The following is a 27506-nucleotide window of genomic DNA, read 5'->3' as shown; positions in this document are numbered from 1 at the left end:
TCCTCTGACTGCTAGCCAGAACGAAGAGAAGTGCCACCCAGCTCCATGTGGTAGCCAAGTACATCAGCAGCCTTAAAGCAGGATTATCAGATTCATTCTATGGCATAGCAAAAAGTGTGACTCTTCTGGAGATTGCTGATCTTTGAAAGGAAGAGCTGTCTTTCCCTTGGGTTTTTCTTTTTCTTTCTTTCTAAGGAATCACAACAAGTACTCAACAATAAGCCAGGAATTCTCTTTTAGAAACTGTACAGACAACACCTACACAGTGAGATGTTTTCCATTATTGAACCTGTACTGACTATTAGAAAATTTAGGAAAAGTAGTCTGTTTCAGAGCTGCTGAAGCTAAAATACCTGCTGTTCCTAACAATCTCCAACTTGATGTTGGGCTCAAAATACCCATTAGGCCTCTTTAGGGCAGTGAAAGATAATATTATCAATTATGAAGCAGACACTTGTGACCCTTGGCTATCCAGTTCTAGTAACTAAGGGTTTTTGGCTTCATAAACCAACAATAGGCCATAAATGATGTGGTGGTGTCTGTGTCAATTGCATCTGGAAAGCCGAAGATTTAAGTTAGATGATGCAACTTCACAAATACTTATCTGTGTTCCGAAATATTCTTACTCACAGTATTTGTGGGTATTGTAACTGGCTCAGACACTTTTGATTTTGCCAAGCAAAGTTCCTGGTGGAAATAGATAAGGAGATTTTAAAAAATGCTTGAGATGGAAATAAAACTATGTCCATGGAATTTGAGAAAATTAGTTATATGGCATATTCAACACAAAGATTTCATCCTGGCTTTTATGCATATTCCGTATTTATTTAGACAGATATTATCCCATCTCAGACTCACCACCTTTCAGCTCTGATCTGATAAAACACTGTGAGTGCTACAGCCCACCGAGAATGCACAGTCAAACTGGATAACATAAATCACCTTTATCTAAAAAGCTTACCTAAAAGGGACCTCACATAATCACATTGTTGCGCAAGGAAAGAAAGCTGTAACATACAGTTAGTCACTGTATGTCAGCTGACAGGTGGAAATTTATTAAGATATGCCAATTCGCATACTTTCTGGTAACCACAAAGGTACATACTTTGTCTGAGAACTGGAATCCAACTGTTGCATTTATCTTCAGGTTAAAGTAAATAAACAAAACTGCAACAGGACTTGCATATATAATCTTAGGAAATTCTCTCAATCTGAAACAGTCGAGCAGTAACATTTGGCACTTGTCTAGTGCCTCCAAATGTTTTATTAGATGAAGGGCTGCAAGCCCATTTGCTGAAAAGAGTTAACTGATGTGTCAAAACCTCATTAAAAAAATGAAAAATTCTATAAAACAGCCAGGAACAGAATCCAGCCCTTTCCAACCTCACATCTTGTCTTTTACCATAAAAACAGGGACTCCCATTCGAATCATTGCCTTCCAAACTAACACTGAGTGCAGGCGTCACTGAAGAGGCTGGTTAGAGTAAGTTTTTGCTTAAGAATCAATGGCATTTGTCATCTACTGCTTTAAAATGTAAGTGATCTTTTCTTCACCGTAATTTGTTCTGGGGCAAACATTCAAGATTAAAAGTTCTATCTCTTCCCACTGCGTGCAGCCTGGATGAAGTGAAAGATTAGCATTCATGAAAATGATGAGAAGCTAGAAAGCACCTCCTGACAGGTTCTGCACACAAACAGACTATGAAATAAAAAATGGGGTGAGGTTACCCTTATTGTAATTGCCAGATGACCTCAAGTGGTTGACTCTTCAGTTGCAAGCTGCTACCCATTTAGCATAATTCCTACACTGCATAAGCAAGAGGCACACACTTGGCACTTACACAAAATTCTCTGCAATGCACCTGCTTTTCTGCCTGCCATTTTGTGCATTTCTAGTTTAGTTATATTCATCATATCAAGCAACAGAACACTAGACCTTACCAAGAAAACAAATTCAAGAATGTCATGTCTGCTGCTTTGTCTGCTGAGCGAAATAGCAAGAGGCCTAACACTTTGTGGCCAATATGGAAATGTGCATGTACATTTTCAGAAAGGAAAAGAACCAGAAAAAATCCCCACAGGCTGGTATATTTGGCTAATTAGAAAGTTAAAAGAGGATATGAAGATAAGCTACACCAAATTAGCCTCTGGAATCTACTGCAAGCATTCTAATGCACTTGGACTCCCATGAGTCCATTGGGATTTCCAGGACAAAAATACAGGCAAGTCTGCTGTGGAGCACCTCTGTGGTAAATCCAGGGTGTCTGACATGAATTGTGCATAATCTCTGAGGGCTTAGATCATTGATGTTGGTCTCAAAAATCCTGACTGTGTTGCAGCATGTGCAGGAGTTCCAGTCTTCCAGAACCTGGGGAAGAGCTAGCCCTGCACAGCATCACTCTGCTCAGCATTTGAGGACTTCAGCCTCCCCCTAAACACAAATGCAAGTTGTTTTAGTTCTCCAAGCAGCTTTTGATGTAATTATTACAACTATTCTAGCACATGTTACATCAGTGGTAAAACGCTGATATTAATCTTTCCTACAGTTAAGAGCTTTTAACCTTTTCTTTAAAATTTCTCTCCCTTTCCTCCAATAATTGTGTATTATTTTATATAGTTATGACACATCTGCTCCTGTAATCCTAATGTGACACCATATCATAATAAAATACATAGTGGAAGTATCAATTTTTTCTTTATAAAATTTTACAATATTAACAAGTATTAAAAAAAGCTACTACTTAAAACTGCAACAGCTTATTTCTTTGTTAAAAGCATCTCATTGTGTTGCAATGAAATGGGTGCTAATCAAAAGCACCGTCAAAAATTTTCAATTATATTTTATCGTTATAATAATATTTTATTATATTATGTCAGAATCAGGGATGTTATCGTATGATACACTTGACATACCATAGTATATCTTTCAGGAACTAACGTAAAAATATGAGATAAATGTATGTAAACTGAACTTGCTTGAGTTTATTTCAAGACGAAATATGCCAAGTGCATTTTTTGCAGCTTCTTTTTATAAGTACAATCTTTTTCACTATTCAGATGTTTCAAATTCTGGTAACTGGCCGGCTCTGTCAGGCAAAAGGAGCTTCCTCATGGTTTTCATCCATTCTTTAAACCCATTTATGCAACGGCCAAGGTAAAGACTAGAAGTCAAATCAAAACCAGCTCCAAAGGTCAAACACTATTCAAACCACCCTTGAGATTTTCACAAAAACACAGACCACCAGTTGAACTGGACAAAACCACAAGCTACTTAAAAAACACCCAGCATCTTAAGACACAATTCTCTTTCCTAGAGGAAGCCTTTCTGACTCATTTGTAAGAGACAGAGAACAGAGAAAATGGGCATCACGTAGGACTGCACTAGACAAAGGGTCAAAAGCCTGCTTGCTTTACAGATTGCTTATTTATTAGAGTTTTTTACAATTTAATCCTGAAATAAGTGTGTTTCATGAAATCACTGGCTGAACATCACTTAACTCTGTCATGGTCTCTGAGGAAGAAGAGTTCTAAACCAAAGTCAGTCTTTTCAATCACAGAGGAGCAGTTTAAAGTCTTCCCCTAACAAAGCAAATCCTGGGTCTCCACCTAATAAGCCTGACAGCTGGGGGCCAAGGGACTGCAGCACGTTGGAAAAGCCTGTGACTATGTCAAAGATGCATTTTATCCTGAAATTTTGACACTGAAGAGGAGGAGAGTGAGGATGTGAGATGGGAAAGGAACCAGAGCTGGAGGAGAACCACTCCCAGTTACAATACTGCCTCTTTGGAAGGTAACAACAGGGAGCTGTGAATGCTGGTGAGGCTGGGATTTACACAGATTAAAACCCAAACACCAGTTCCCTAGTGTAAAAAGAAGAGTCTGATGATACAAAGGCAGGCTAGATCATAGAACTATAGAATGGTTAAAGTTGGAAGGGACCTTAAAGATCATTGAGTTCCAACCCCCCTGCCATGGGCAGGGACACCTCCCACTAGACCAGGTTGCTCAAAGCCCCATCCAGCCTGGCCTTGAACCCCTCCAGGGATGGGGCAGCCACAGCTTCTCTGGGCAACCTGTTCCAGTGCCTCACCACCCTCACAGTGTATTTCTTTCCGATATCGAATCTAAATCTCCCCTCTTTCAATTTAAAACCATTACCCCTCGTGCCATCACTACACTCTCTGACAGAGTCCCTTCCCATCTCTCCTGTAGCCCCCTTCAGGTACTGGAAAGCCGCTCTAAGGTCTCCCTGGAGCCTTCTCTGCACTGCTCAACTGCCTGGGACACTACTAAATACAATACACATCAGTGGCACGGACATGATCCATACAAATACCTGAATCTAACCCCTTGGCAGCAACATCAAGCAACAAGACCAAGTCAGTGTAAGGTATTAAGGGATGTGAAATATCTTCTCAACTGTTAAGATCTGCTTCAGAAGCACAGGACTCAATTCAAAGTAATGGATTGTTTTGTTTTGTTTATCATAGTGATAACTACAAATACCTTTGCAATTTTCTATGAAAAAAAGATGCCACAAATTAAATCTATGCTTACTTCAGTTTGGGAGGCAAAGCGAAAAAAAAACCCACAACACATAGAGCTGTCAAAACAAAGGTTTTCTACTGCTTCTATGATTAAATTTCCTTTCTTTCTGACATTCATAGTTTTAAAATGAGAAGTAAAAAGAGTTATTATTAGTCTGAGAATTCAAGATACACAGAATTGTACAGAGCATAACACCATTATTAAGATTTTAGTCTTAAAAAGACCGAACAGTATATAGGAAAGAAAGTCAAGTAAGAGCAAAATTGGAAAGATGACAGAGGAGGAGGTAACAAGCTTTACTTGTGAGAAGCAGAGTAGAAAAGAATTCATAACTAATGGGAGGGATGCAAGAACTGTGGCAGACAAAATATGAAACGTTATTCTGTGAATACTGGTAGTCCAAAAAGACGTGTAGGTCTGAGTGTCTCACAAGAAACAAAGAGAGCTTGAAGGCAAGGTGGATAGAAAAAGACAGGGAGAACATGGAATAAATTCCCTCATCAATGAAATATTGTCCAGGTGGGTGAGCTCTGAACTATAATGATGTTTCTTTAAATGTAGACAAAATCAAAGACACTGTTATTTCATCTTTTCCCTGAACCACCAGTTTCACAAAAGAACTGTTGCGGGTCATTAGTCTCCAACACAAACTAGACGCTTAGGTTTAAGTGTAATAAAGTCTTCATTAAATAATTCCATTACGTGTCTTTTCCACCTACTGTACACATACCACAAATTACTGATAGCAAGCCCTAGGCAAAGGCAAAAGGAAAAAAGAAAACTTGAAGTGAAAGCTTCATCTTTTTTTTCTTAGGGTGAAGGAGGCTGAACACACATGAGATTGATCCTGATATGTTTACTCACAAGAATAGCATCATCATTGCATGAATAGGTTTGCTGATTTCAATGAAAGCTCAGAGTAATGCATTATTCAGTTTAGCTAATGGAATCCAAATGTGATTTAATTTGAATTAAGAATTAGTAAGGTGAACAAGTAAGAAACAGAAAACCAAGACGCAATCCAAAGTGCAAAATGAAATTCCATCTCTACCACCAGAAGCTCCAAATTTCAGACCTGGGCTGTCCCCCAGCAAAGCGTGGGAACACCTCCTTTCATTGTTTATTCTTGCCCTGATACTACTCAGCTTTGGAACAGGGAACTAAAAGCAACCATCTCATCAAATTCTGCCCCTTGAAAGCAACTGTACCATTCAGTCCAAATCTGCTTCATAAACTTATCAAGCTCCATCTTAAAAGTCATGCATTATTCTGCCTCCGTTATTTCTACAAGAAGGTTTGAGAACCTTACCACTCATAGTGGCTAATAATCTTCTTCTAATCTCCACTCTAAATGTATTCATAGCCAGTTAGGACTCATCCATTCTCATGCTAGTGTTGTCCTTTACCTTACACACTTGTTTTCCTCATGGGTATTTAACAATGCTAACATTCAGCATACAAAACTTCATTCATAAACCCAAACATTTATAATCTCTTCTCCTATGATGAACTCTGCATACCCCCAAACCACTACATCTGTTGCAATTTAATTTCACTTTTTGGGTACAAGTGGACGCTTTTCACTGTTAACTAGAGGAGGTAAAGTCAGAGCTTCATCATCACTATAGTGATAATGACACCTCCAGCCTCTATTCAAATTGACCTGGCTGGTCTGTTGGAGGCTTTTCTTTATGTGGACTCCGAAGTTTGTATTTTAATCTGAAAGTGTGCAAAAAAAACCCCAAACAAAAAACAATTTCAGAAAGAGTCATCTACGTTCCTGCAAATTCAGAAACACCAAATACTCTATTCTCCTTGTGAACATAAATAGCATTTATGCCTTGTGGAAAGAAAAGATTGTTTGAAGGTTGGAAAATGAACTCTCAGTTTTGGAAAATAAAGACATTGGCTTGATCCTCAGAGTCCTGACATACCACCTGGTATCTTCTGACTCTGCAGTTCCTCATCTACTAGGACAATGACATTCCCATGCTTAGCAGACCTGTGGTCTGTAAGGTGGGAAGACAGCACTATTTTGAGGGCGCCCAAGTATGAGGGGGGAGTGCAACAACGATAATGTTGGACAGGATGAGATGATTCCAAGTTAAGCTGCTTTAAATACAACATTCAGAAATGCTTGTGACCAAATCCCAGCAGCAAACTCCTGCTATGACTTAACAGGAACGCCAGTGTAGGCAGAAACACGTCGACAAACACGAAACAGGACCCCACGTCAAGTCTTCTCACCAGCAGAACAGAACCTGAACATACAGGTAACACTCAGGGATGCCACCATCACCCACCCTTGTGGAGCACCAAAGATGCAGCACCACATGCTACACCATGCGAGCTGGCAGCCTGAGTTGACACAGTAATTCCCAGGACTCAGTAAAGCATGGCAGCATGTTCTTATCTGTGCCACCTCCAAAAGCCTTAACTTAAAATCACTGTCACCTATCATTCCCAGTGTCACAGTGTACCGTTCTAGTCCACTCACAATGACAAATTCCTTCTTCAGTGACACCTAGCTCTTAAACCATCTCCACTCCCAAACATAAGGAAATTGATGTACTTTCAGCCTTTTCAAGTCCCCTTCCGATAGCTGATGTTTCATTTCTTTCTCCCTATCTACTGTATCATGCTATCATGCAATTTGGATTGGTTCACTGACCGCTGACATGGGAGACATTGCTGTAGGGAAGTCCCTATGTAAAGGAAGGCAAGTAATGCAAGTTGAGCCTAAACACACACAAAAAAATCATATTACAGTGCAGCATTTAGGTTCCTAGGAGATGCTGGTCAAGACAATTTAAAAAAAAAAAAAGCTGCCTTCTCTAAAACTGACTTTAGTTATATGCGTGAAACAACCTGACAAAATACCATTTTGGGGAAAAAAAAAAAAAAGAAAAAAAAAGTTTATGAAAGTAAGCTGTTGGGTTTTTTTTTCAGAACAACTTATTTTAAAATTAATGAAATAAATTTAAAAAAAAGCAACCAAATCCCAAAGACATTTCTAAGATCTTGGACAAAGTCTTCATTTGGAAAATTCAGACTTATTCAGAAATGTTTCAGTTTAGAGCAACAAATGAAATAAATTTAAAAAAAAGCAACCAAATCCCAAAGACATTTCTAAGATCTTGGACAAAGTCTTATTTGGAAAATTCAGACCTATTCAGAAATGTTTCAGTTCAGAGCAACGCATTCCTTTAAGGCTCAATATTTTTCATGGGATACATAACCCAATCCTCTTTCCCCTATCATCAGAAGATACTGACATGTTGCAGGACTTCAGATTTAAGTCATGCACTGTGCAGGATACAATCCTCTCTGTTTGCTAACATGGACAGTTAGTAAATAAAAACAGAACCAGCAAGTATTTTACTCTGGCCCACAGACAACAGTAAAATTTAAGGAAGCATGAAGGTCACAGGATGAAGAAAGAAAACCAAACTACAGTGAGAAGTGCTGCATACTGAGAGCTAATTTGCACAAACAGGCTAGACAAAAACAGATGGGATGTGGGAAGGCGGGAGAGCGTTGACTAATGACACCTGACTGCCAGATGACCCTGCAGGTTTGAGGGCTGGCACGGCACCTGAAACGGTGCCAGCAGCCACTTGGAACTGCCCTCTCCCCTCTCACATTTCATTAAGCAGACTCACCTTGGTCTTTTGTGTGGCACAGGAGCACGCACAGAGATTACACAGCATCCCCAGGAAGCGTGTTCTTTCAGCTACACTGTCCCTCTGTCCCCAGTTTATGGAGGAGCTGTTGGTCACTGCTGCAGGTGCATTCATTGCTGTCTCAGGGGAACTCGGTTTCAGTAGATGTTTCTGTGTCACATATCCCGTTCTGGTCTTTCTGTAAAACTTTACTTTGCTGATACACTCCTTCCATCCCAAAGTACCAGGATATAGGGTGTTACCTTCAGGTCTCATTTGTGGTTTGAGATATATATACCTCAGCAAGGTTTCATTAAAGGGTATCAAGTGACTGCCATTTTCATACGTTTTTCATGGGCCCCCGATACAGCAAGTCACGCTAGGACAGGAGACAACAGGCTTCAGTCTGACACTTCTGGCTCCTGCTTGGACAGAGAAGCAGTTATACTTGAAGAGTGGACAGTTTTGGTTTTTTAAGATACATCTGGAGTTGGGACATGTCGGTAGCTCTTCTGCTAATAGACATCTGCTAAGTTTGATCTCATACTATGGACCACAGCCCTCAACTGGAACATTTTCTGCTGAACATCCCCCTTCCCTTTCAACAGGCCAGTTCTCTTTTCTTGTACAAAAAGCTACTGGATTTATGCCCGAGCATTGAATTACACAGGAGAACTTGGGAGATGTAGCTAACTGTGAAAGCCAAGCTCTCTTCAAATACAGGCACATCCTTTAGAGCCCCAGGACCTTTTGCAAATGGCTTTGCAGAGTTCCCTGAAGACTCTTAATGTGGTTTTAGGACGTGGGGCACGTGCATATTTCAGTACTCTGCAAAAACGTGGGGGGTCCCAACTTTAAATGTCAGTGCCTTGGCGGCCCATTTTTTGTAGTTATCCAAGCAGGGTAAGTTACATTCCAAAATTCAACGCTGAAAGAAAGGCACTCGCTAGGGGAAAAAGCATTTTAATTTACGGGTCTATATATAGAGAAATCCAGCTTTTCTTTCTGAACTCCAGCAACTTAACAATAGGCAAATACATATATTTCTTGAATAATAATAAAAAAAAATGCTTTGGGCTGAGACATTTTATGCCAAGTCACAGTCCAGAGCAGAATTTTATGGTTGAGTTATAAACCTGAAAAATATGGGCTTATAATGGAAATCCTGACAGACCCTAGTAGGTGCTCCTATAATATCTTGAATTTGATTTAGGAGAGGTTTTCAATAATGCTTTCCCAAGCCAGTCTGCTGGGGACTGCTAGGAAAAATCTAATGTGGTCCTCCCCCCTGGCTCCCCCCCAGTGCAGCTCAGTGTACTCAATGAGAATGCTGGGATGTTCAGGCAAAGCCAGCCTTGGGGGCTTTTGTAGCCTGTGGCTGTCAGGTCCCCAATATCAGAGACCCTATAAATGTCAGTACTAAGCACACTTTTCATTTAACAAAACAATAAATTGTCTATCTTTGTGCAATAAATTGCTCATTTCTGTGCGTTTGCAAAGGCCGATGTGATTTGTATATGGCTGAAAAATCCCCCTCTTGGCCATTTTTCTAGCAACCACGAATCACCGAACAATTTTGGGAACACTGGATTTTTGTGGGCAAGGGAAGAGGAACCCTAGATAATGCAGAAGGAGTCATTTTAAGATTGGAGGAAGAATATACCCACTATAAACCTCCCCTGGTCACTGACAAGCTGAGAACCCTTGTGCAGTACAGAAAGGCCAGCTCACTAACACAGTATGTACCATACTGGGGAGAAAAGAAATCCAAGCCTCACTTGTGTTAGCAGTTCCGACCTTAGCTTAGTCCTCCAGGACCTGCTTTGTCCCCGATTCCGTGTGTTCCTGCCGTCACCCGCACCCTTCACATCTATCCCCCTGTAAATTAAGCTGTCAGAAAGCTACAAGGTTAGCCTACGCTTCTCTTCTAGACAGTGTAGTCAGAGGAGAGAGGTAGTCACCTTCAAAGGTTGAGTCATTCTACCCAGCTCTAGAGCTAACGACTGAATATATATATACACACACCCCCCGAAGACCATAAACAACTCAAATACTGAAGTGATTATAGCATGCAGAGGAGCCTTAAAGAATCAGAGGTCAGAGAACAAAGCTGGAAGAAAGGTATCTCTATAATCTGTATATAAACCCAATCTTGCATTTTTCTTCCTGTGGTTCTGCTGCAATCCTCCAGATTCAAATATCCCTCCCCCGCAATCTAGAACAGCAAATGGGGTTCAGGCAGTCATCAGTCAGCTGGTATTAAAACCCTCAAAACCAAGTGCCTTATTATGAGAGAAATGAGGAAATTAAGGTCCCCTCCAAACCCTGTAATGAGACTCAAGGATGTAAATACTCAGGTGGGTGGCAGGCATGATGCTCCTGTGCTCCTTCAGAGCGCTGAACGGGTACCAGCTAGAGGGAGCCAAGCAGCCAGAAAATGAGAATGAGGGAAGAATGATGACATTGAAGAAAGCAACAGGCAACTGAGGTTGACACCAAAGCACTGTAGGGGGAAAGACAGAAATAAAGAAAGGAAAGCACAAAATTACGGAGTATGAAGGAGTGTGAACTTCCTGAGCGACAGTCAGTCAGAGATGAAAGGAGAAAGACAGATATGAGAGAAAGGAAAATAAACCTTGTTCAGCACTTAAGTTGATGATTTTTATCATGCATTCCTTCATTTTATTGCTTTTCACAACAAACTTCTCCTGTCGACAACTGAGTTTGGGAGAAAAGATAAAGGAGTTACTCAGTTCAGTGTTCCAGGTGAAAAGACTGGTGAAGAAAAGGGGGCCATGGGGAACAGCTTCAAATTCTCCATATACAGATACATAACTATGCACTAAAATGAGGAATACTGTGCCTGCCAACGCACAGATATATTGGAATTATTTTTGATAGGGTCCAATTCCCTGATGTCTTTGGAGAATTATTTCCAGCCACAGTAAGTAACAGTCAAGGGAAGAGTTGCCAGGCCCTGATCCCATGTCTCAGTACACTAGCAAGGGGTGCACTAAACGTGCCCACGTTCATCTGAGCGGGGCAGATCAGACACAACGACCAAAGTTCTAACATTTATTTCTTGCTCTGCCTTGGATGGGAAAAAAAAAAAAAGAACCTTAATATCTGAGAGGATCAAAAGAAACTTCTCCAGCGCCTCACAAAAGCCCAAGACAGTGCTGTTAACCACAGCAAAAAAGAAATCTGTCCCCTTCTGCCACTTAAAAGCTAGGATGCAGAATTTTGCAAGATCCACCTGAATTTTGTTGCAAGGGCTTCTCAAGTTTGTATGAACCTTTGTAACCCAGTGAGCTGCCCAGCAGCGTACCTAAAAAGTCCCTGGGTATGGGCAAGTCTCAGTTGCTCTCTGAGACTTGATGGCAGACCCTCTTTTCCATGAGAGCTCTCCAGTGACTCCAGAAAAAGGGTCCTTCAATTCGATCTGCCATCGGTGGATATCCAAGCTTTCCAGCAGACTGAGAAAAATAGTCGTGATGAATAGGAATAAGAAAAGAAAACTGCACAGAGGGATTCAGGAGAGTGCCTATTTTGATCCTCCACACAATTAAAGCCTTGTTTCAATATGACTTTAATTTCATAGTCCTTGTTTTAGATCCTACTCTTCTATACTCTACAATTCTTAACAGAGCAGCCCCATTAGTAAACTACATTTATGCTAATGTACTTGCTTGCAGTGATAATTATCACAGCCTTAGCCCTGGCCCTTGCCAGTGCGAGCACGTCAGGAGGGGTTGGTATAGCATTATAACTCTACAATTAGCCTTGTCATGGCAAGGAGCTCTGGGAATAGAGACATCTTGAAGCTTAAAACGTGGACAGCTGATAGATGACTGTCATTAAGCTCCTGTGTTCACTCCATGATGGAATAGTCACTAAGCTGTAGGGTAGGCTTCTTTAATGAAAAAGAAAGACCTTGAACCACAGCCACTACCCTCCACCTCTTCCCAACCTGTCCAGTCACCCCTGTTTCCTCCCACTTTACACAGCTTCTCTCTCATCCCATCTGCAGCAGAATAACAAAAGCTGTCTCTGACAAGTCATTCCTAATCCATCAAGTCCTGACGGAGGAGAAAGGCTCCTCACCTCACAGTGCAGCCAAGGGGACCTCACTTGCCTCTGTTGCTCCCTGCTCAGAGCCTTGTTCACTCATACATGAGGAGCCCAGGCTGAAATCCATTTAATTTAGGATCTGAGGTGAGCCCTGGCCCAACTTCTGGGTCAGCTTCTCAGTTGCATAAAGCAACATAGATCCTTTGAATTTCACACAGCCTGTGCATTTACATCCAGTTGAGCAGCACTGCCCTGGGCAGTAATAAAATACACCTCTCTAAAAAGCCTGGCATGGAGAGAGGCTTCAGAAGCAGGCAGCAGACAGGCCCTCCTTTTTGCCAAGAGAACTGCAGAAGGGCACTGAGCCCTGTAACGTGAACCAGCTATAAGGGAGAGATAACAGGGCAGCAAAAAGAAGCGGTAAGGAGGCTCTGCAAACGCCTTTGGCTGGATTGCTCCTTGAGACTCCCAGCTGCAGATCTGCACTGCTGGTAGAGAACCCTTAGAGAGAGCACTGACTGCAAGCGTGCTGGAATACTACTCAACAGGCTTGAAGATGTGCATCTGCTTCATTAAAATTCCATTCCCCAAGTTCCTCTCTCTTTTTCTTTCCTAGAGTGTTTTCAAACGTTGTTTTCCTGCATACCTGGATAACTGATCCTGTGCAGGGCTTTAGTTAAGGTAATTTGAGAATTCTTTTATATTGAAAAAGTATAAAAAGTAATCCCCTGAAGTACTTGATTTTCCTTCCATGACATTCCACATCAACCTACTTTACCTCGTTAGTATTCTGAGGGGTTGTGAATGAATTATTATAGTTCAGAATGCAAAAAACAGGTCTGGCAGCCCCCAGGGGACACAGGGCAGAACAGAATGGGGCACTGGCTAAGACCCAGGAGAGCTGAGCTCTCCTCCACAGGCTGGGTGACTGCAGGCAAGCTGCTTTGTTTTAGGAAGATTGCTTCCTTTCTCACTCTTCTGCCTTTTCTTCTTCAGGGCAGGAAAAGTTCCTCTGCATTCGAAGACTGCTCAACCAAACTGATGCGGACGTAATGCAAATCAACAGCAGCAGAATGAAACCACAACTGTACCAGAAAAAAAACAGTAAAACAGTAGATGGGGCTGCCTGGGTTGAATTTCTATGTTGAATTTAGCAAGTGACGTATGCAAAGTTACAGAAGCAAAAATGCATTTCTCTATGCCCTTGAGGGAGACAGAGCCTATCACAGCACAAGGAAGTCCAAAAGGACTCAGGCTAGTTTTTCCACTAGAGTAACAGCGAGGGGATATGGCCTCAAATACAGGGGCCTTATATTTACTATATAGTAAATGTTGTAGTTTACCTCACCTAGTGGCGGAGTGTAACCAACTCTTTCTGCCTAGAAACCTGAGGATGTTTCTTCTCTTCTTGAATGGATTTCCCTAAGAACATCCTCATCCCCACACCTTCAACTTGCCAAGGAGTGTGTTTGGGCAGCCCTTGCTGAGAGAAATTGTATCAGACACATTGAAATATCAATCTACACAGCACCTTTTGTTTGTTTGTTTTTCTTACATCTTCCTGATTTACATTTATCTGTCACTCACTGGCTGACAAGGACATAATTCACCTACTGAGAATTCACATCTAGGCTTGTGCTAACCTTACAAAATTTGATTCTCAATCCATTTCTCAAGTACCCAACGCTACAGACATTCATGAAGCATTATTCCATCCTTCCATACCCTAAGGCCACCAAGGTTGTCACTCTTGCTTCCACTCCAGGAAGTATCTTGACACATGAGCATAGTTTACTGCTTTACTGGACATCAAACACCACGTAAAATTGCTGAGCTGAACTCAAGAGCTAAAAGGTTAAATATTCAGTCCCTAAGTGAGACACTTCATATAGAAGTGAGACACAAGGAGATGCCTTGTGTATCTGCAAAGCAGAAGGGAAAAACCCCCTTAGACACAGCTGCTAACAACCATGTTTTATGCAGAACGCTGGGGGGATACTCTATTTTTATAACTTTCATCCATAAAATAAGAAGATAAAGCTTCTGGAAAGAGAACACAATTACCCCGCAATGATATAACAGTCAGAATAAATTCAACACAATCTGTATAAGCAAAAAGCATCCAAGCTTTTTTTCAGTTGGCAGTAGATAGTACTTTTAATAACTGCCCTATTGTCAACCTTCAGAAACGATCTCCAGAGCCATATGCAGGTTGGCAACCAGGCCCAGCGCCTAACTAGTTTTTGCATCTAGTTGTACAGAAGCAGAGACATATGGAAATGAACAGCCTGGCAGAACAAGTGAAGTCTAAAGCAATGACTTCGATAAATAAATGCCTGCACGTTGGCAGATGGAGAAAAGCGCAGTAGGGAGGAACTGTATTGCAGCAGCAACTTGATTTTAAACGATTCGTAAAAATCAGCCTGAACTTCAGAATTAAGGCATTTCCAATCCCTTCAGATCTCTTCTTGTTGGGAAAAATTCTCACCATAAAAAGAGGGCAGATATGGGTAGAAAGATGTATCTAACAAAAGGTACCAGAAGCTGTTTCAGTTCAGGGAGCAGAGAACAGGACTGGGTGGCCGCTGATCATTTTTGCCCCTTGTTACTTTGCTAATCACGTTTTTAGTAGCTTTTAGAAAGACACAACTAATCATTTCCGAAAGTCTAGAAAAGCAAGATGCAGAGAGACATCCTCAGGCCCTATGGCAGAGCCTGAGATGTAAGCACAGTGGATACAGGTATGTGGGATACACAAGACCTCTCCACAGCGAATGGAACCTTGTGCTTGATGCAATAGGCACCTTCTGCAGTCATTCCCCTGGAGACCAGTCTATTTGTAGGCAAATTGAATCTTTCCTATTTGCAGGCTGCAGACTGACTCCTAGTCACTGTTAAATGTGACAGATAAGTGGAAAACAAGTATTACTACTCCCCTGCTGCTAGCAGGAGACTATTCCAGCATGCTTATTCCACTTTTTGGGATAAGGGGTCTCCTTGGCTGGTGACCTCAAAGATTATTCTTCCTACCAGTCCTGAAACATTTTCCTGCCTATGTCCTCTAACCCCAATCAACATTACAGTGTGAGAGACAGCAAGGGAAAAGGCATCCCTGTATCCCATCGGAAAGCGCAATGCAACAAAGAACATTCCATGCAGCATTTGCCTTACTCTTACACATCGTACAGCACAGACAGCATCATACGTCCCTACATCCTTCCTCTCTCTTCATTAATAGCCTCCTATACAATAATTAAGATCTGTACCAGCAAGGGAAAAGGCATCCCTGTATCCCATTGGAAAGCACAATGCAACAAAGAACATTCCGTGCAGCGTTTGCCTTACTCTTACACATTATGCAGTGCAGACAGCATCATATGTCCCTATATCTTTCCTCGCATTTGCCTTACTCTTACACATCGTACAGCACAGACAGCATCATACGTCCCTACATCCTTCCTCTCTTAATTATTGTATAGGAGGCTATTAATGAAGATCTGTATCTTTAGGCATAGATGCAATCTGACAGGGAAGATTTTCAGCACACAACTCTCATTCAAATCTGACAGGGAAGATTTTCAGCACACAACTGTCATTAAAGGTCTCCAAAGACAAGAAAAAAATCAAGAGTTAAAGGCACATTTTAATTCTTTGGAGTCTACTTCCACAATAGGATTGCACCATACTGGTGCTGGCATGGTATGCAAGCAGCCAGTACCTGTGGTGACCTTCTCAACTACAACAAGCCCTTTCCTATAAAATACCACTGACATGCACCCAAAAGCAGCTAAATATGGAACTCCCTGCCCAGTACATTTTAATTCTTTGGAGTCTACTTCCACAATAGGATTGCACCATACTGGTGCTGGCATGGTATGCAAGCAGCCAGTACCTGTGGTGACCTTCTCAACTACAACAAGCCATTTCCCATTAAATACCACTGACATGCACGCAAAAGCAGCTAAATGTGGAACTCCCTGCCAGACACGTGCTGAATCTCTTCATCCCCAGTACCAACCACTACATACAGTAAAAAGAAAAGAAGGGAAAGAGACACATGAAGAAACCAAGGAGAAAATAATGCAGACAAACCGTGATGGTTCAGAGATACCAGGTCAGCCATATGTACCAATTACCACGCTTTTTCAAGAGAACAGTCACTTGCTGCTGTCCCCGAGCTGTAGCCAAGGGGACAAGCTTCATGCTGTAATGGAAAGCCAAGGCAAAATTAACCTTAAGATTATTGTGAAGCAGACGGAGATGAATTTAATGAAACTTTAATAAACTAACTAAGCTTCACTTAACTTCCCCTCGATAAAAGGCCACCTTTTGTTACAAAGAAACTCCCTTTCTCTTCCTGACACTTCATCAGTTAATATTACGCCTATGATCTCACTTCTTTGCACTGCTTGGTTACCCACCATCTCAGAACTCGAATATCTGTAATACCTCATCTTCTCCTCCCACATCACATGGTAATGAAGGCAAACCGGCAGGCAATGATTTTCAAATGACTGTACCTAAATCCAATCCCCACGTTATGCTGAAGCCTTTTACAATGGAAATCACTTTAGAACCTCTTTCACTTTGCTAAGAATCACCACGGGAAAACCATGACCTGCCTTCCACAGACCCTCCCACAGATCTCTCAGCTCTGTAACCCTCTAGTGTGGATCAAGCTATTTGCTTCACTGCATCAGCTGCCCACATAAAGTCCACAGCAAAGCGAGTACACCTTGTCCATTAGCAAGTACATCAGTCCAATGAGTCAATGGCCACATGAACACACAAACTGAAAATAACAGTGGATTATCTTTTCACGTATGCCACTGTGTAAATGTTTTGTAATAAATAATAACAGCCACTATCAATCAAGGGAGCGAAGAACAGATGGGAAGGAGGTTGTGTTGAGAGAAAGCCTCAAACAGGAATATGTATTTTCTCCCCCACCTTTCATCGGTCTGCTAACAGCCCTGAATAAACCCTTGAAAATCTCCAGATAACAGGCAATCCCCATCAGTGCATTCCAACAGTCCATGCGACTCTGGCTGCTTCACCACACCAGTACAGCAGCATCACCCACACAGGAATGAATGGGGGTTTGGGATTGCCCTCATTCCTTCTATGATCAGCTCCTCTACCCAGCACAACAGCATTATCCACACAGGAATGAATGGGGGTTTGGGATTGCCCTCATTCCTTCTATGATCAGCTCCTCTACCCAGCATTATGGTCATTTCACCTACTGTCACCTTCAGGCAGGTCTGACAACAGATCTGATCCTGGTTAGAAAATAGTCCCTTCTAATGATGACCCTCACACTTCTCCCTTCCTTGAAGAAAATCTCAGGGCTAGCTGAATTGCTTAGTTTTTCTTACTTTTGTAAGAAAGTATTTTGTATTTAAGTTTTTAAAAGAAGTGGATGTTTACAGGATGGCTGCTTTTTGGTCCAGCAAAACAATTACTGAATCTCCAGCTTAACATTACAACTTGAATTAAGATCTCATAATACATGTTGTAGCAAATTCACTTAAGGCTGCAGATTTAACATAAGAGGGCAGTCTGCGGCACACGTTTATATGTAACATACCATCTTCACCAAAATTATCTAAAACTTTAAATAACTTCTAAATAACTCTACACAAAAAGTGGGTTCCAGATTCTCATTTGTAATTACATCATTGTACACAACTCTAGTTGCAAGAGCCTTAAAAATGGACAAAAACTATGGTCCCCTACACTCCCAGATCTTGTTACTCTTTGCGACTGATCATCCTTAGCTTGGTCTTAGTACAACGCCGTATGCTTAAATACACGTAAAACATTGTGCAAGAATTACATTAGGGCTGCATTTATGACCTATACTCTGTTCCACACTGTATCTGAATGATAACAGCTTCACTCTTGCTGCTAAGACCCCACAGGAAGGCAGAGAGCGTTACACCACAGCAAGCAAAGAAGGATCCAGCCCTTGAGATTTCCCCTTCTGCAGAGATGAGCAATATTACCCTCCAGCCTCAGCTGTTGTGATAGGTCTTAAAAACAGCAGAGCCATGGTGGTTCCCAAAGGAGTGACATGAAGTGAATATTTATCTCCTTGGCAGTGTGGGGGCAGACAATGGATGGTGTATCAGAATTTAACTGGCAATACAGATTCAGAAAGCTTGAAAACTACAATCAGGTTAAATCAGTACCTATAAACAGTGAACAGTGGAAGAGGCTGAAAAATCAGTCTGTGCTCAACCCCAGATACCACACAGGGGGCTTTTTCCCCCACCTTTTTTTCTTTTTCCCCTGACAGACCCTTCATTGAGTTGGAAAGACAGTCAAGAAAAACACTTTGGTTTACATAGTAACAAGTAATTCATAATACTGTAAGCAGCCAAAATAGCATGTATTTCAAGAACTACCTAACCTTCTTGAAAACAAAAACACACCTGAAAAAAAACACCACCACAAAACCCAAACAATCTTTTTTCTGCATGTCATGTTTTTCAGTTAGTTATGAAAACGACAAAAAAGAACAGCAGGAACCACGTACCTTAGCTATTTGGACACACCAGTTTAGCAGAAGCTGGGAGCCAATATTATCCTTATGTTCATGAACATAATCCAGCAGGCAGCCGTGAGGCATCAGCTGAGTGACCAGTTGAATGGTTGGGCTCAAGCAGACACCCAGGAGTCTCACCAGGTGCGGGTGGTCCATGCTGGCCATGATAAGAGCTTCCTGTAACAAAAGAAGTGACCCAGTTACTCCAGAGTGCTTGAAAACTATGCACAGATGATTTCCCATTTCCCATTGAGCATCTAAAGGGCATCAGTGTCTCCTAAGTACCAGGAACTCCTGTGTTCTCTAACCACTGCTAGGTACATTCCAGTCTGATGGGATGTATGCTTGACATATGAGCCCTGAGCAGTAAGCCTGTATGAACAGATCCAGCAAAGACTCAGACCAAAATTTCTGAATTTCCTGTCCTGTTACTGCCATAGAAGCAGATGGAAGTGTGACACACTTGACTTTGCTTAAAGGTCTCATTGGTCTTGTTTTACTTCCCTTAGTTTTTGTTTCTTGAATATATTTTCCCAATTTGTGATCAATCCATTGGACATCAGGGTTTTTTTATGCAAGCAAACTAAGCCACTTGTGCATAGTTTGATGGCCAGTGAGGCTTCATTTGGCAAGGTATTTGATTAAGCTGTGCTAAAATGCCTTACTGGATCAGAGATTTCATACTTAGTATTTTACAGGCTTAAGCATCAACATTTATATGTCAATTGAAGCTTTCCCAAAGTTCAACCTGCAAAGGGTTAAGAAAGAGGAGGTTCACTGTAGGCTTTTCAAATGTGTCTGATGTTCTTAAGTCCCAATGAAAATCAGCAGATTTATTAAACCATGAGGATACGACCGTGCTACTGTCTCTATGGCTGTTGTACAGCAACAGTCTAAACCAGTGGTCATGATGGTACAGTGTTAGAGCAGCTGTAGGAACAGTCCTGCCCGTCTCCTGGTGTTGCCACAAACAGACCACTACACAAAGCAGCAGCTTTCCAAATCTGAGCCTCTTAGCTCAGCTTCCAAAATGTTCCAAGACATTCTTCCAAAGTCCTCTATCAACAGATCTTGGGCAAGTTATTTTGGTTTTTTCCGTGGCTTAGATTCCTACACAATGAACAGGAGGTAATATTCTTTTCATTCTTCTATACTTTATTTATCTTTTTCAGATTGTAAGTTTTCGGAGGTTTTCAGCCAGCTAGCTAGGTTGTCCAATACCAAGGACTAGAAGGACTTACCCTTGGCTACACTAGTCATCCTTAAAGTTTGTCCCACTGACAAATAGCATAGAAACTCCATATAAAAAGACCCTACATATCTGTTCTTAGAGGTAACGCTGCCATCACAAGCAACTGGCATTTGAAAAAAGCTGGGAGAAAGCTTTTCTCTCTCATTCACTAAGCTGAGTCCTCCATTTCAAGACCACTTCATCATGGCACTGGAACAATGAAAAGTGAGATGAAACTGCAACTTTGTAAAGCTATTTTAGTTCTCTTTCTTTCTCAAAAAACCTATATGACATCTTTCTGACAACTTAAAGAATAACAGCTGTAATAGTGCCAAAGAAAGAAAGATAGAAAAAAAGGATGAGAAAAAGTTGGCATCCGAAGAACACAGCATGCCCCCTCCCAACTCATGAAAGTTTTTTTTTCTTTTCCTATATTAAGGAAAAAAAAGTCCTGGCAAGTAGGCTGAGTTTGTATTAAAGGAAATTGCTCATCATAGTACAAAGAATATTTGAAACCAAATTGCTGAGTATTTGCATAATAGTTCCCTCTCTTTCTTTCCCTCTCTTTTTTTGTTAAACCAAAAAGATGAACAAGACACTAATTGTAGGGTTTTTTCCCCCCAATAAGAAAGGAGCAGATGGCCTCCATTGGGGGGGGGGGGAATGTATCTCCTTCTTTTTTCTTCCTAAATGCATGTGAAGATATAAAATAAATAAATGAATAAATAGGGGCTATTTGATGGAATGACTGGAGGAGGAGCTCTGAGAAAGATTCCAATGTAACAAATTAGAAAAGGGATCTTAATTTAAGCAGTTTTGTTCATATTCAAATTAATATATTTTTTGCTCACTCAACTGGTATCTACAGGGTCCCCTTGAAACAATTTTAGCCTCTCTTCTCCTGTCACTAGAAACTGTCACCGAAGGCCACCAGAATAAATACCTGTTGACAGGTGCATTATGCAATTTCAGAGTACCTCATTTCTTCTTTTTACCCCATTAATTTTTCTCCTGCACATGCATGAGGAGATAATACTTGTTGCCCTCTCCCTCTCTAAGCAAAAGTAAGAGTTTCTCTGGGAACTTGGAAGATACTTTTCTTTATAATGAGGACTGGTTAGAACATATAAAATACATTATTTTTGCTCACCAAGGGACCATATGGAAAGCTTTGAAGCATGTGCTCCATTAGTCTCCGGCTACTTGCCATTTACAAGTCTAAGTCCAGAGGAAAGACACTTCTGTACAATAATAAAAACAAGCAGTGCCATTTGTCTCATTCGGATGTTATGGGAAAGCACGTATTTTTCCAATAGTTTTGGGCAATGGTTCCAGAAAAAAATAAAAATGTTAATAAAATATTATGGACTGCTCTGTAATGAATTGAGCCACACAACAGAGAGCAGAGAAACCTTCATTATAGATCTAAGTCACTAATGGATACTAACTGAGCATGAATCCTGGCTTCACATAGTTATTCTCATTATTAAAGTATTGTTATTTTTATTGAACTAGTATCTACAGGAGAACTTAATTCAGGGTTATGTCTATCTGGCACAGCACAAATATAAAGTAAAAGAGATTGCAATTTTTCTGCTAGAGCCTAATTAGACAAAACAGACAAACAACAACAACAGAAACATTATGACTTAGCGGCACTTCAAAAATCTGTTCAGCAAATAAGGAATACGAGGCCCCATTTTAAAATCTGTTTGGACACAGAATCATAGATGACTGAAAGACCCTAGAGCTACATGATGATTGAAAGACCCTAAAGCTACAACCTCCATAGCACTTAGTCACTCTGCAGCCTGGTTCCCAATTAAATTTTCTAAGACATTTAAACAGGTAAAGCACCAAAATTCACAGACTTGGCTGTGTGACACCGGCACCTTTCAAAACCAGCTTCTGCAATTTCCCTTATCTTTTGGCAGCCTTAAGTCTGCAGATCTTGTCTCTACGTTCAGTTGGCACCATTACACAAATTGTTTTAAAACTGTACCTATTCTAATTTAATGGAGAGGAAACTGAGGTACAGAAAAGCACAACCTACTATTCGAAGTCATATAGGAAGCCTAGAACAGAAGAGGGAACTGAGCCCCAGATCACTTTATCTTTCTCTTCTGAAAAAAAATAATCCTTTGAAGGCTGAAATAAAACAGGGGATGAGGGGAAAGAAATTATTACGTTATAGTACTTTATCTTTCTCCCAGGAGACAGAGTCTTTGTAACATCATGTGCTCACACTCGCTTCTGAGAAATGACAGGAGCGGTGACAGGTTTGAAAGGCTCCTGTTGGACACCAGGCACCCTCCTCCATCTCTCTGCAGGAGCAAGTATTATCACAAGAGTCACTCCCCAGCCAAACCAAATCTCTTCCTGGCGTTTGTTTACTCTACTGTCGCTGCTCAGGTATTAATTATCACAGCAGTGTGTGGCAGCCATAGGCAGGACAGCTCTAAGCCAGCCAGCTTAGACACAGGTAGCAGTTGTGGAGCTCAGCTTGCCCTTAACTCCAAGATGTATTTTGCAGTCTGTAGCGAGCCCTGACCAGCTGAGGCTAGGGCACTACATCTCAAAACTTAAAACCAGGGCTGTGTATGCATATTCTATTCACAGCAGTGCTTACAGCGTTAATATATCCGAGGGGAAGGCTGGTAAAGAAAGATCTTGATGCAAAAGGCAGCTAATCTCACAGGTAGCTTCACAGGGCCATTGTTGTGTCCCCCCAGCCTCGTCACAGGTAGAATAGCAGGTGACTTTAATTGAGCCTTCCGTGTTCAACTCAATATTATACTTCTCAGATATGCAATTTTAAATAAAGAAATCACATCACGTTGATCTTTCCTCTCTTCTGCCCCCTTTGAATGTGGTTGAATTATTGCCACATTAAGCTCAACTCCTGTGATTTATACACACAACCCTATTAAACAGTTACATTAAACAAAATATTTTAATGCTTTACATTGATCTGTCACGTGCATTCAGTAACACAATAGCATACCAAAGAAGAAGGGCCAGTTTGTGGGTCCCAGTGAGCCATCACCACACCTACGACTCTGATTCCTGTCGGCACAGCTATGTCAACAGGGGTCTGAGGAGGGGCCAGAAGCAGCCCTCAGAGCACAGCCTGATACAGGTAGAGCTTATTTAAGTCATGAGAGCTGGCCGTCGCCGTAACGATACAATACATAATGAACATCCAGGCTAAAAGCACTTGTCAACATAGATGATGAAAGGAACTAGCCACTCAGTTCTCACAGGTGACTTAAGTCGCTTTCGTTCCTTAGATGGCAGCCTGATACAGGTAGAGCTTATTTAAGTCACCGTAACGATACAACACATAATGACATCCAGGCTAAAAGCACTTGTCAACAAAGATGATGAAAGGAACTAGCCACTAAATTCTCACAGGTCACTTAAGTCGCTTTCGTTCCTTAGATGGTTTTGAATATCCCACCTAAAATTGTTTTCTGATCTATCTGTATTCTGCAGTCATGTTTGAAATGTCTTTCATTCGACTGCTGTTTCTGAAAAGTAACTCAAAATCCAACCAAAGCAGGATTTTTGTTTCTGCATTCCAGCATGAGGAAGAAAAATTCTTAAGACTCTGAGAAGAAAGGGTTTCCACAGTGCTCTGAGTAACACCTACAGCACATCTTATAAGTTGGCATTTGACTTCCCCCCTTTCCTAATTTGATGTGTTATCGTTAACAATTACAACTAACAACTGAACATAATTATTAGCCAGCGTGATGGTCCCTGAAGAGCATATTTTGATACTGGTTTTGTTTCTCTGACCATTTTAGTTTGTAAACAAGTGGACTCAGCAAGGTGCATGTGCCACTGGCAGTACAATAATGCCATCCTTATGCCTGTGTTGAAAATTTATTTGCCACTGTCCTGGTTTCGGCTGGGATACAGTTAATCTTCAGAAGCAGCTGGGAGCGTGCACAGCCTGAACAGCTGACCCAAACTAGCCAAAGGGATATTCAATACAATATAATGTCATGTTCAGTATGTAAGTGGACAAGCTGGCTGGGGGGGAAAAGGGAAAGCTGCTTGGGAGTAAGATGAGTACTGGGTTCCCTGTGGTGAGCAACTGCACCATGTATCACTCAATCTGCATATTCCTTTATCAGTACTATTGTTATTATTTTTCTTCCTTTGCTTCCTTAAACTGTCCTTATCCCAACCCAAGAGTTTCACATCTTTCTTCTGGTTCTCCCCCCATCCCACCAGTAGTGATCGAGCAGCCGCGTGATACTTAGCCAGCTGGGGCTAAACCATGACATTCACCCAAACTGATCCAGGACACAGCTCTCTTCCAGCACATGTCCTCATTAGTTAGTACACCAGTTGCCTGGTCAAGCATCCCTGGCCAGACTCTTCCTGAAATGCTAGACACTGCATACAGGCAGCTCCTGAGACCCCTGGGGACCTGGACCTGGGAAGAGCTGACAGTGAGTCATGACCCTGCCAAATCCAAAACCATGCTCTTAAGGAAATCTGAATATCAGAATTGGTCAAGAGACCTTCCCTCAGCCGCTTACAGACTCTGAAACACGTTAACAAGTTGTGTCATTAAGAGTCCTGCATCGTGTGGTGGATCCCAGCACTTCCTAAGGCAGTGTTTGATAATCTCATCTGCTTGATGCTGAAGACTTCACCTAACAAGAGAATCAGCATTTGAAGCAATATTGATAATCTCCTTATACAAGATTTAAGTATATGGCAGAGAGGAAAAGATATTCCTTCTGCAGACTTGCTCTTTAACACCTGAGGTTCCTGAGTGGCAATGGCCTTACCACACAGAGCACAGGGAGAAGTTCACTTACAGGTAGCCAATGTCCTCCACACACACATGCTCTGCCTCAGAGCCAGTGTGGGAGAAACATGGTCCCTGTTCCAGAGAAGTATCACAGATCTGTTGCCCCAATTTCACAAGCCCGGGATAAATTTTACTGCTCCAGTTAAGCCAGATGAACATATGTACCCAACAAAGAGTTTGGTAAGCAGGGACAAAGTCTGAATGATCTTTGGTTTCCTAACCTTCTGCTTCTAAATGTTCTCACCATAAAATGCCCTCAAACCAAACAAAACAGAAGAAACCAGAAAAGAAAAATCCACCTGCTTTTTCTAATCATTGTTGAGTAAATAAATGTAGTTAAAAGCTGATTTCATACTGTGCCGTGCATTTTTCTGAAAGCACAAGCTGTGCTGTGGTAACAGCAGAGATAATACAGTGAACACACTGCTTTTTACATTAATTTTGCAATGCTGTAATGGTAGGGCAAACACCTGTCTGGAATGCACGTCTGACCGGCTTCGGGGCACATCCAATTACAGTCCTACATATTCTTAATGCCTTTTGTTTGTCTGCCAGGTCTTACACATTTTTTAAGTTATAGCTGACTTAGCCTATGCAGTCTGCACAAATTACTTAAGCTGAGATACAAGACAACATATAGACTCAACAATATACGTGCCCACATGTATGGTATGACAATGATACACATTGTTGTGTTTCCCCTGTACTTTCTATGCAAGATGCTGATTTTAATTGCTTTAGAGCACTGCCATACTCTCAGCCCTTGGGCTGCAATTTTTCCCCACTCAGACATACATCCACTGGAAAGCTCCTGTTGAAATGTCCCAGCCATTTCTGAAAATGAGAGACACAGCTAGAGGGACCGACAAAGGGTATCAGAGTCTCACAGCGGGACAGCAGCTAACAGAGGGAGGACAGTAGCACCATAAACTGCCACAGCTGTTTTTCTTTTTCCAGGAACTGTTTCATAGTCATTAGGAACAGACACATTTAACAGGGCACTTTCAGGCTAAAGTCTTATTTGGGACTTGGCAACAGCTTCTATAACTAATTTTAGTGCTGTGTAATACAGCAAACAGCACTTAAATGCTCTAAGGGCAGACTAAACCTTGAGGTTACTACTGCAGGACTGAGCTACACACTTTAACTTGGCTCTTACGAGTATGGTAGCATATCCCATGTCCCGTGACAGAAAAGGTTTTGCTGTCACTGTACTCTGCCAAGAGATCATGACAACACCTAGGTTGTGTACTACAAATTCTCTCAATTTCTCACAGAAGCAGCAGGTCTCAAGAAGAAAAGAAGAAAGGTATTTCAAAAACAATAATCTTCTTACGCACCCACATCCATACTCCAAGCATAAAGCAAGATGAATACTTAGAGTAGGTACATTTTCATCCATGGTTGTTGCACAGAAGTGTAACAGAGCACATTCAGGTCCACATCCTATACACCCACTCACACAACCAATTGCTTTTTCTTTGGGGAAACACTGAGTTTAGCTGGCACAGCAAGAAATAACTGGAGGTCTAAGTCAAGGCCGTGTTATTAAGGAAGTCTAACAGGCACTAACCACCAGCACTTGAAATTCCCCCCGTGCTTGTTTTGCTTTAGGAAACCATGTTAAGGAAGCTATATGTGACCCAACAGAGAAGATCACAGCATGAGTCTTGTGAACGTGCATCTTCAGAGCCAGGGCCAACTCTTATGATTAAAGAGACTACAGGATTAGAATGGGTGGTTTTGGACTTTATGTCTTTTGGACCTAAGAGATATGAGATTTTTTGAGTTCAGTTTCCAGTGAGGAGACTGATGAGAGGCCCGCTGGGTATTAAGTGGAGTCACCGCATATTTAGACTGGAGTACAAGTGTGCTGCGCCATTAAATGGTGAGATTAACCTATTCCTTCAGAAAGTTCTGGAAATCCAGCTGCCAGGTGTGTCACTACACCCAAAACTTTCTAGAATAAAAACTAAGACTGAAAAAGAAAAGAAAATTCCAGAGCAGGGACCACACGCTGTGGTCTATCATGCAGAAATGTGATGTAAACAGCACCAGGGAAGAACCGCTCACTTGGTTCTGACCAAGCTAGTGCCATCAGGAGAAGCGTGGTCCAGGTCAGTGCCCCATCCCACACCCAGGCTGCAGCCTGGCGACCAGCAAGGCATGGTACAACACTAGAGTAATGTGCTCTCCACTCTCCAGGAGCAGAAGTGATCTCCAGCTGAGGCACTGCACAGCCTTCTCAGGAGGCAGGATGTACCTGCATCTCTCAGGAGAGGAATGAATGCCCTCTGAGACTCCCGTGCTTGTCACAGCACTTGCACACACCAGAGAGGGTACGTCGTCTTACTGACTCCACCTGCATTGGTGACTCTCAATTCAAAGGCATGCAATTGTCCCACACAGCTCAACTGCACAAAGATCCTACAAATCCTTACTTGAAACTTGCACAGTGCAAGGATTTGAAAGCTCTTCCTCTCAAAGGTGACACTTAGAGACTGCTGGGTCAAATATTCTGTGCCTACCTTAGAGAAACAGTGGGTCCTATTCAGGCAGGAATAGATACCTTCATGTGCTTATAGAAGCAAATATGGCTCACTATGTATTTTG

At 41.6% G+C, this 27506-nt stretch overlaps 1 protein-coding gene across 1 annotated transcript in view; it reads right to left on the bottom strand.

Annotated features, from left to right (window-relative positions):
• ERBB4 (erb-b2 receptor tyrosine kinase 4) overlaps positions 1 to 27506 on the bottom strand; it is a 416629-nt gene that overhangs the window by 88522 nt on the left and 300601 nt on the right. Inside the window, exon 20 of the mRNA XM_014951952.1 lies at positions 18823 to 19008. Coding sequence (XP_014807438.1) covers positions 18823 to 19008 — 186 coding nt within the window. The remainder of the gene's footprint in view (positions 1 to 18822; positions 19009 to 27506) is intronic.

The sequence above is a fragment of the Calidris pugnax genome, unplaced genomic scaffold (genome assembly GCF_001431845.1).
Source record: "Calidris pugnax isolate Ruff unplaced genomic scaffold, ASM143184v1 scaffold179, whole genome shotgun sequence".
NCBI classification, from domain to species: domain Eukaryota; kingdom Metazoa; phylum Chordata; class Aves; order Charadriiformes; family Scolopacidae; genus Calidris; species Calidris pugnax.
Note: the sequence above shows the minus strand (reverse complement) of the source record. Positions and strands in the feature narration are given on the sequence as shown.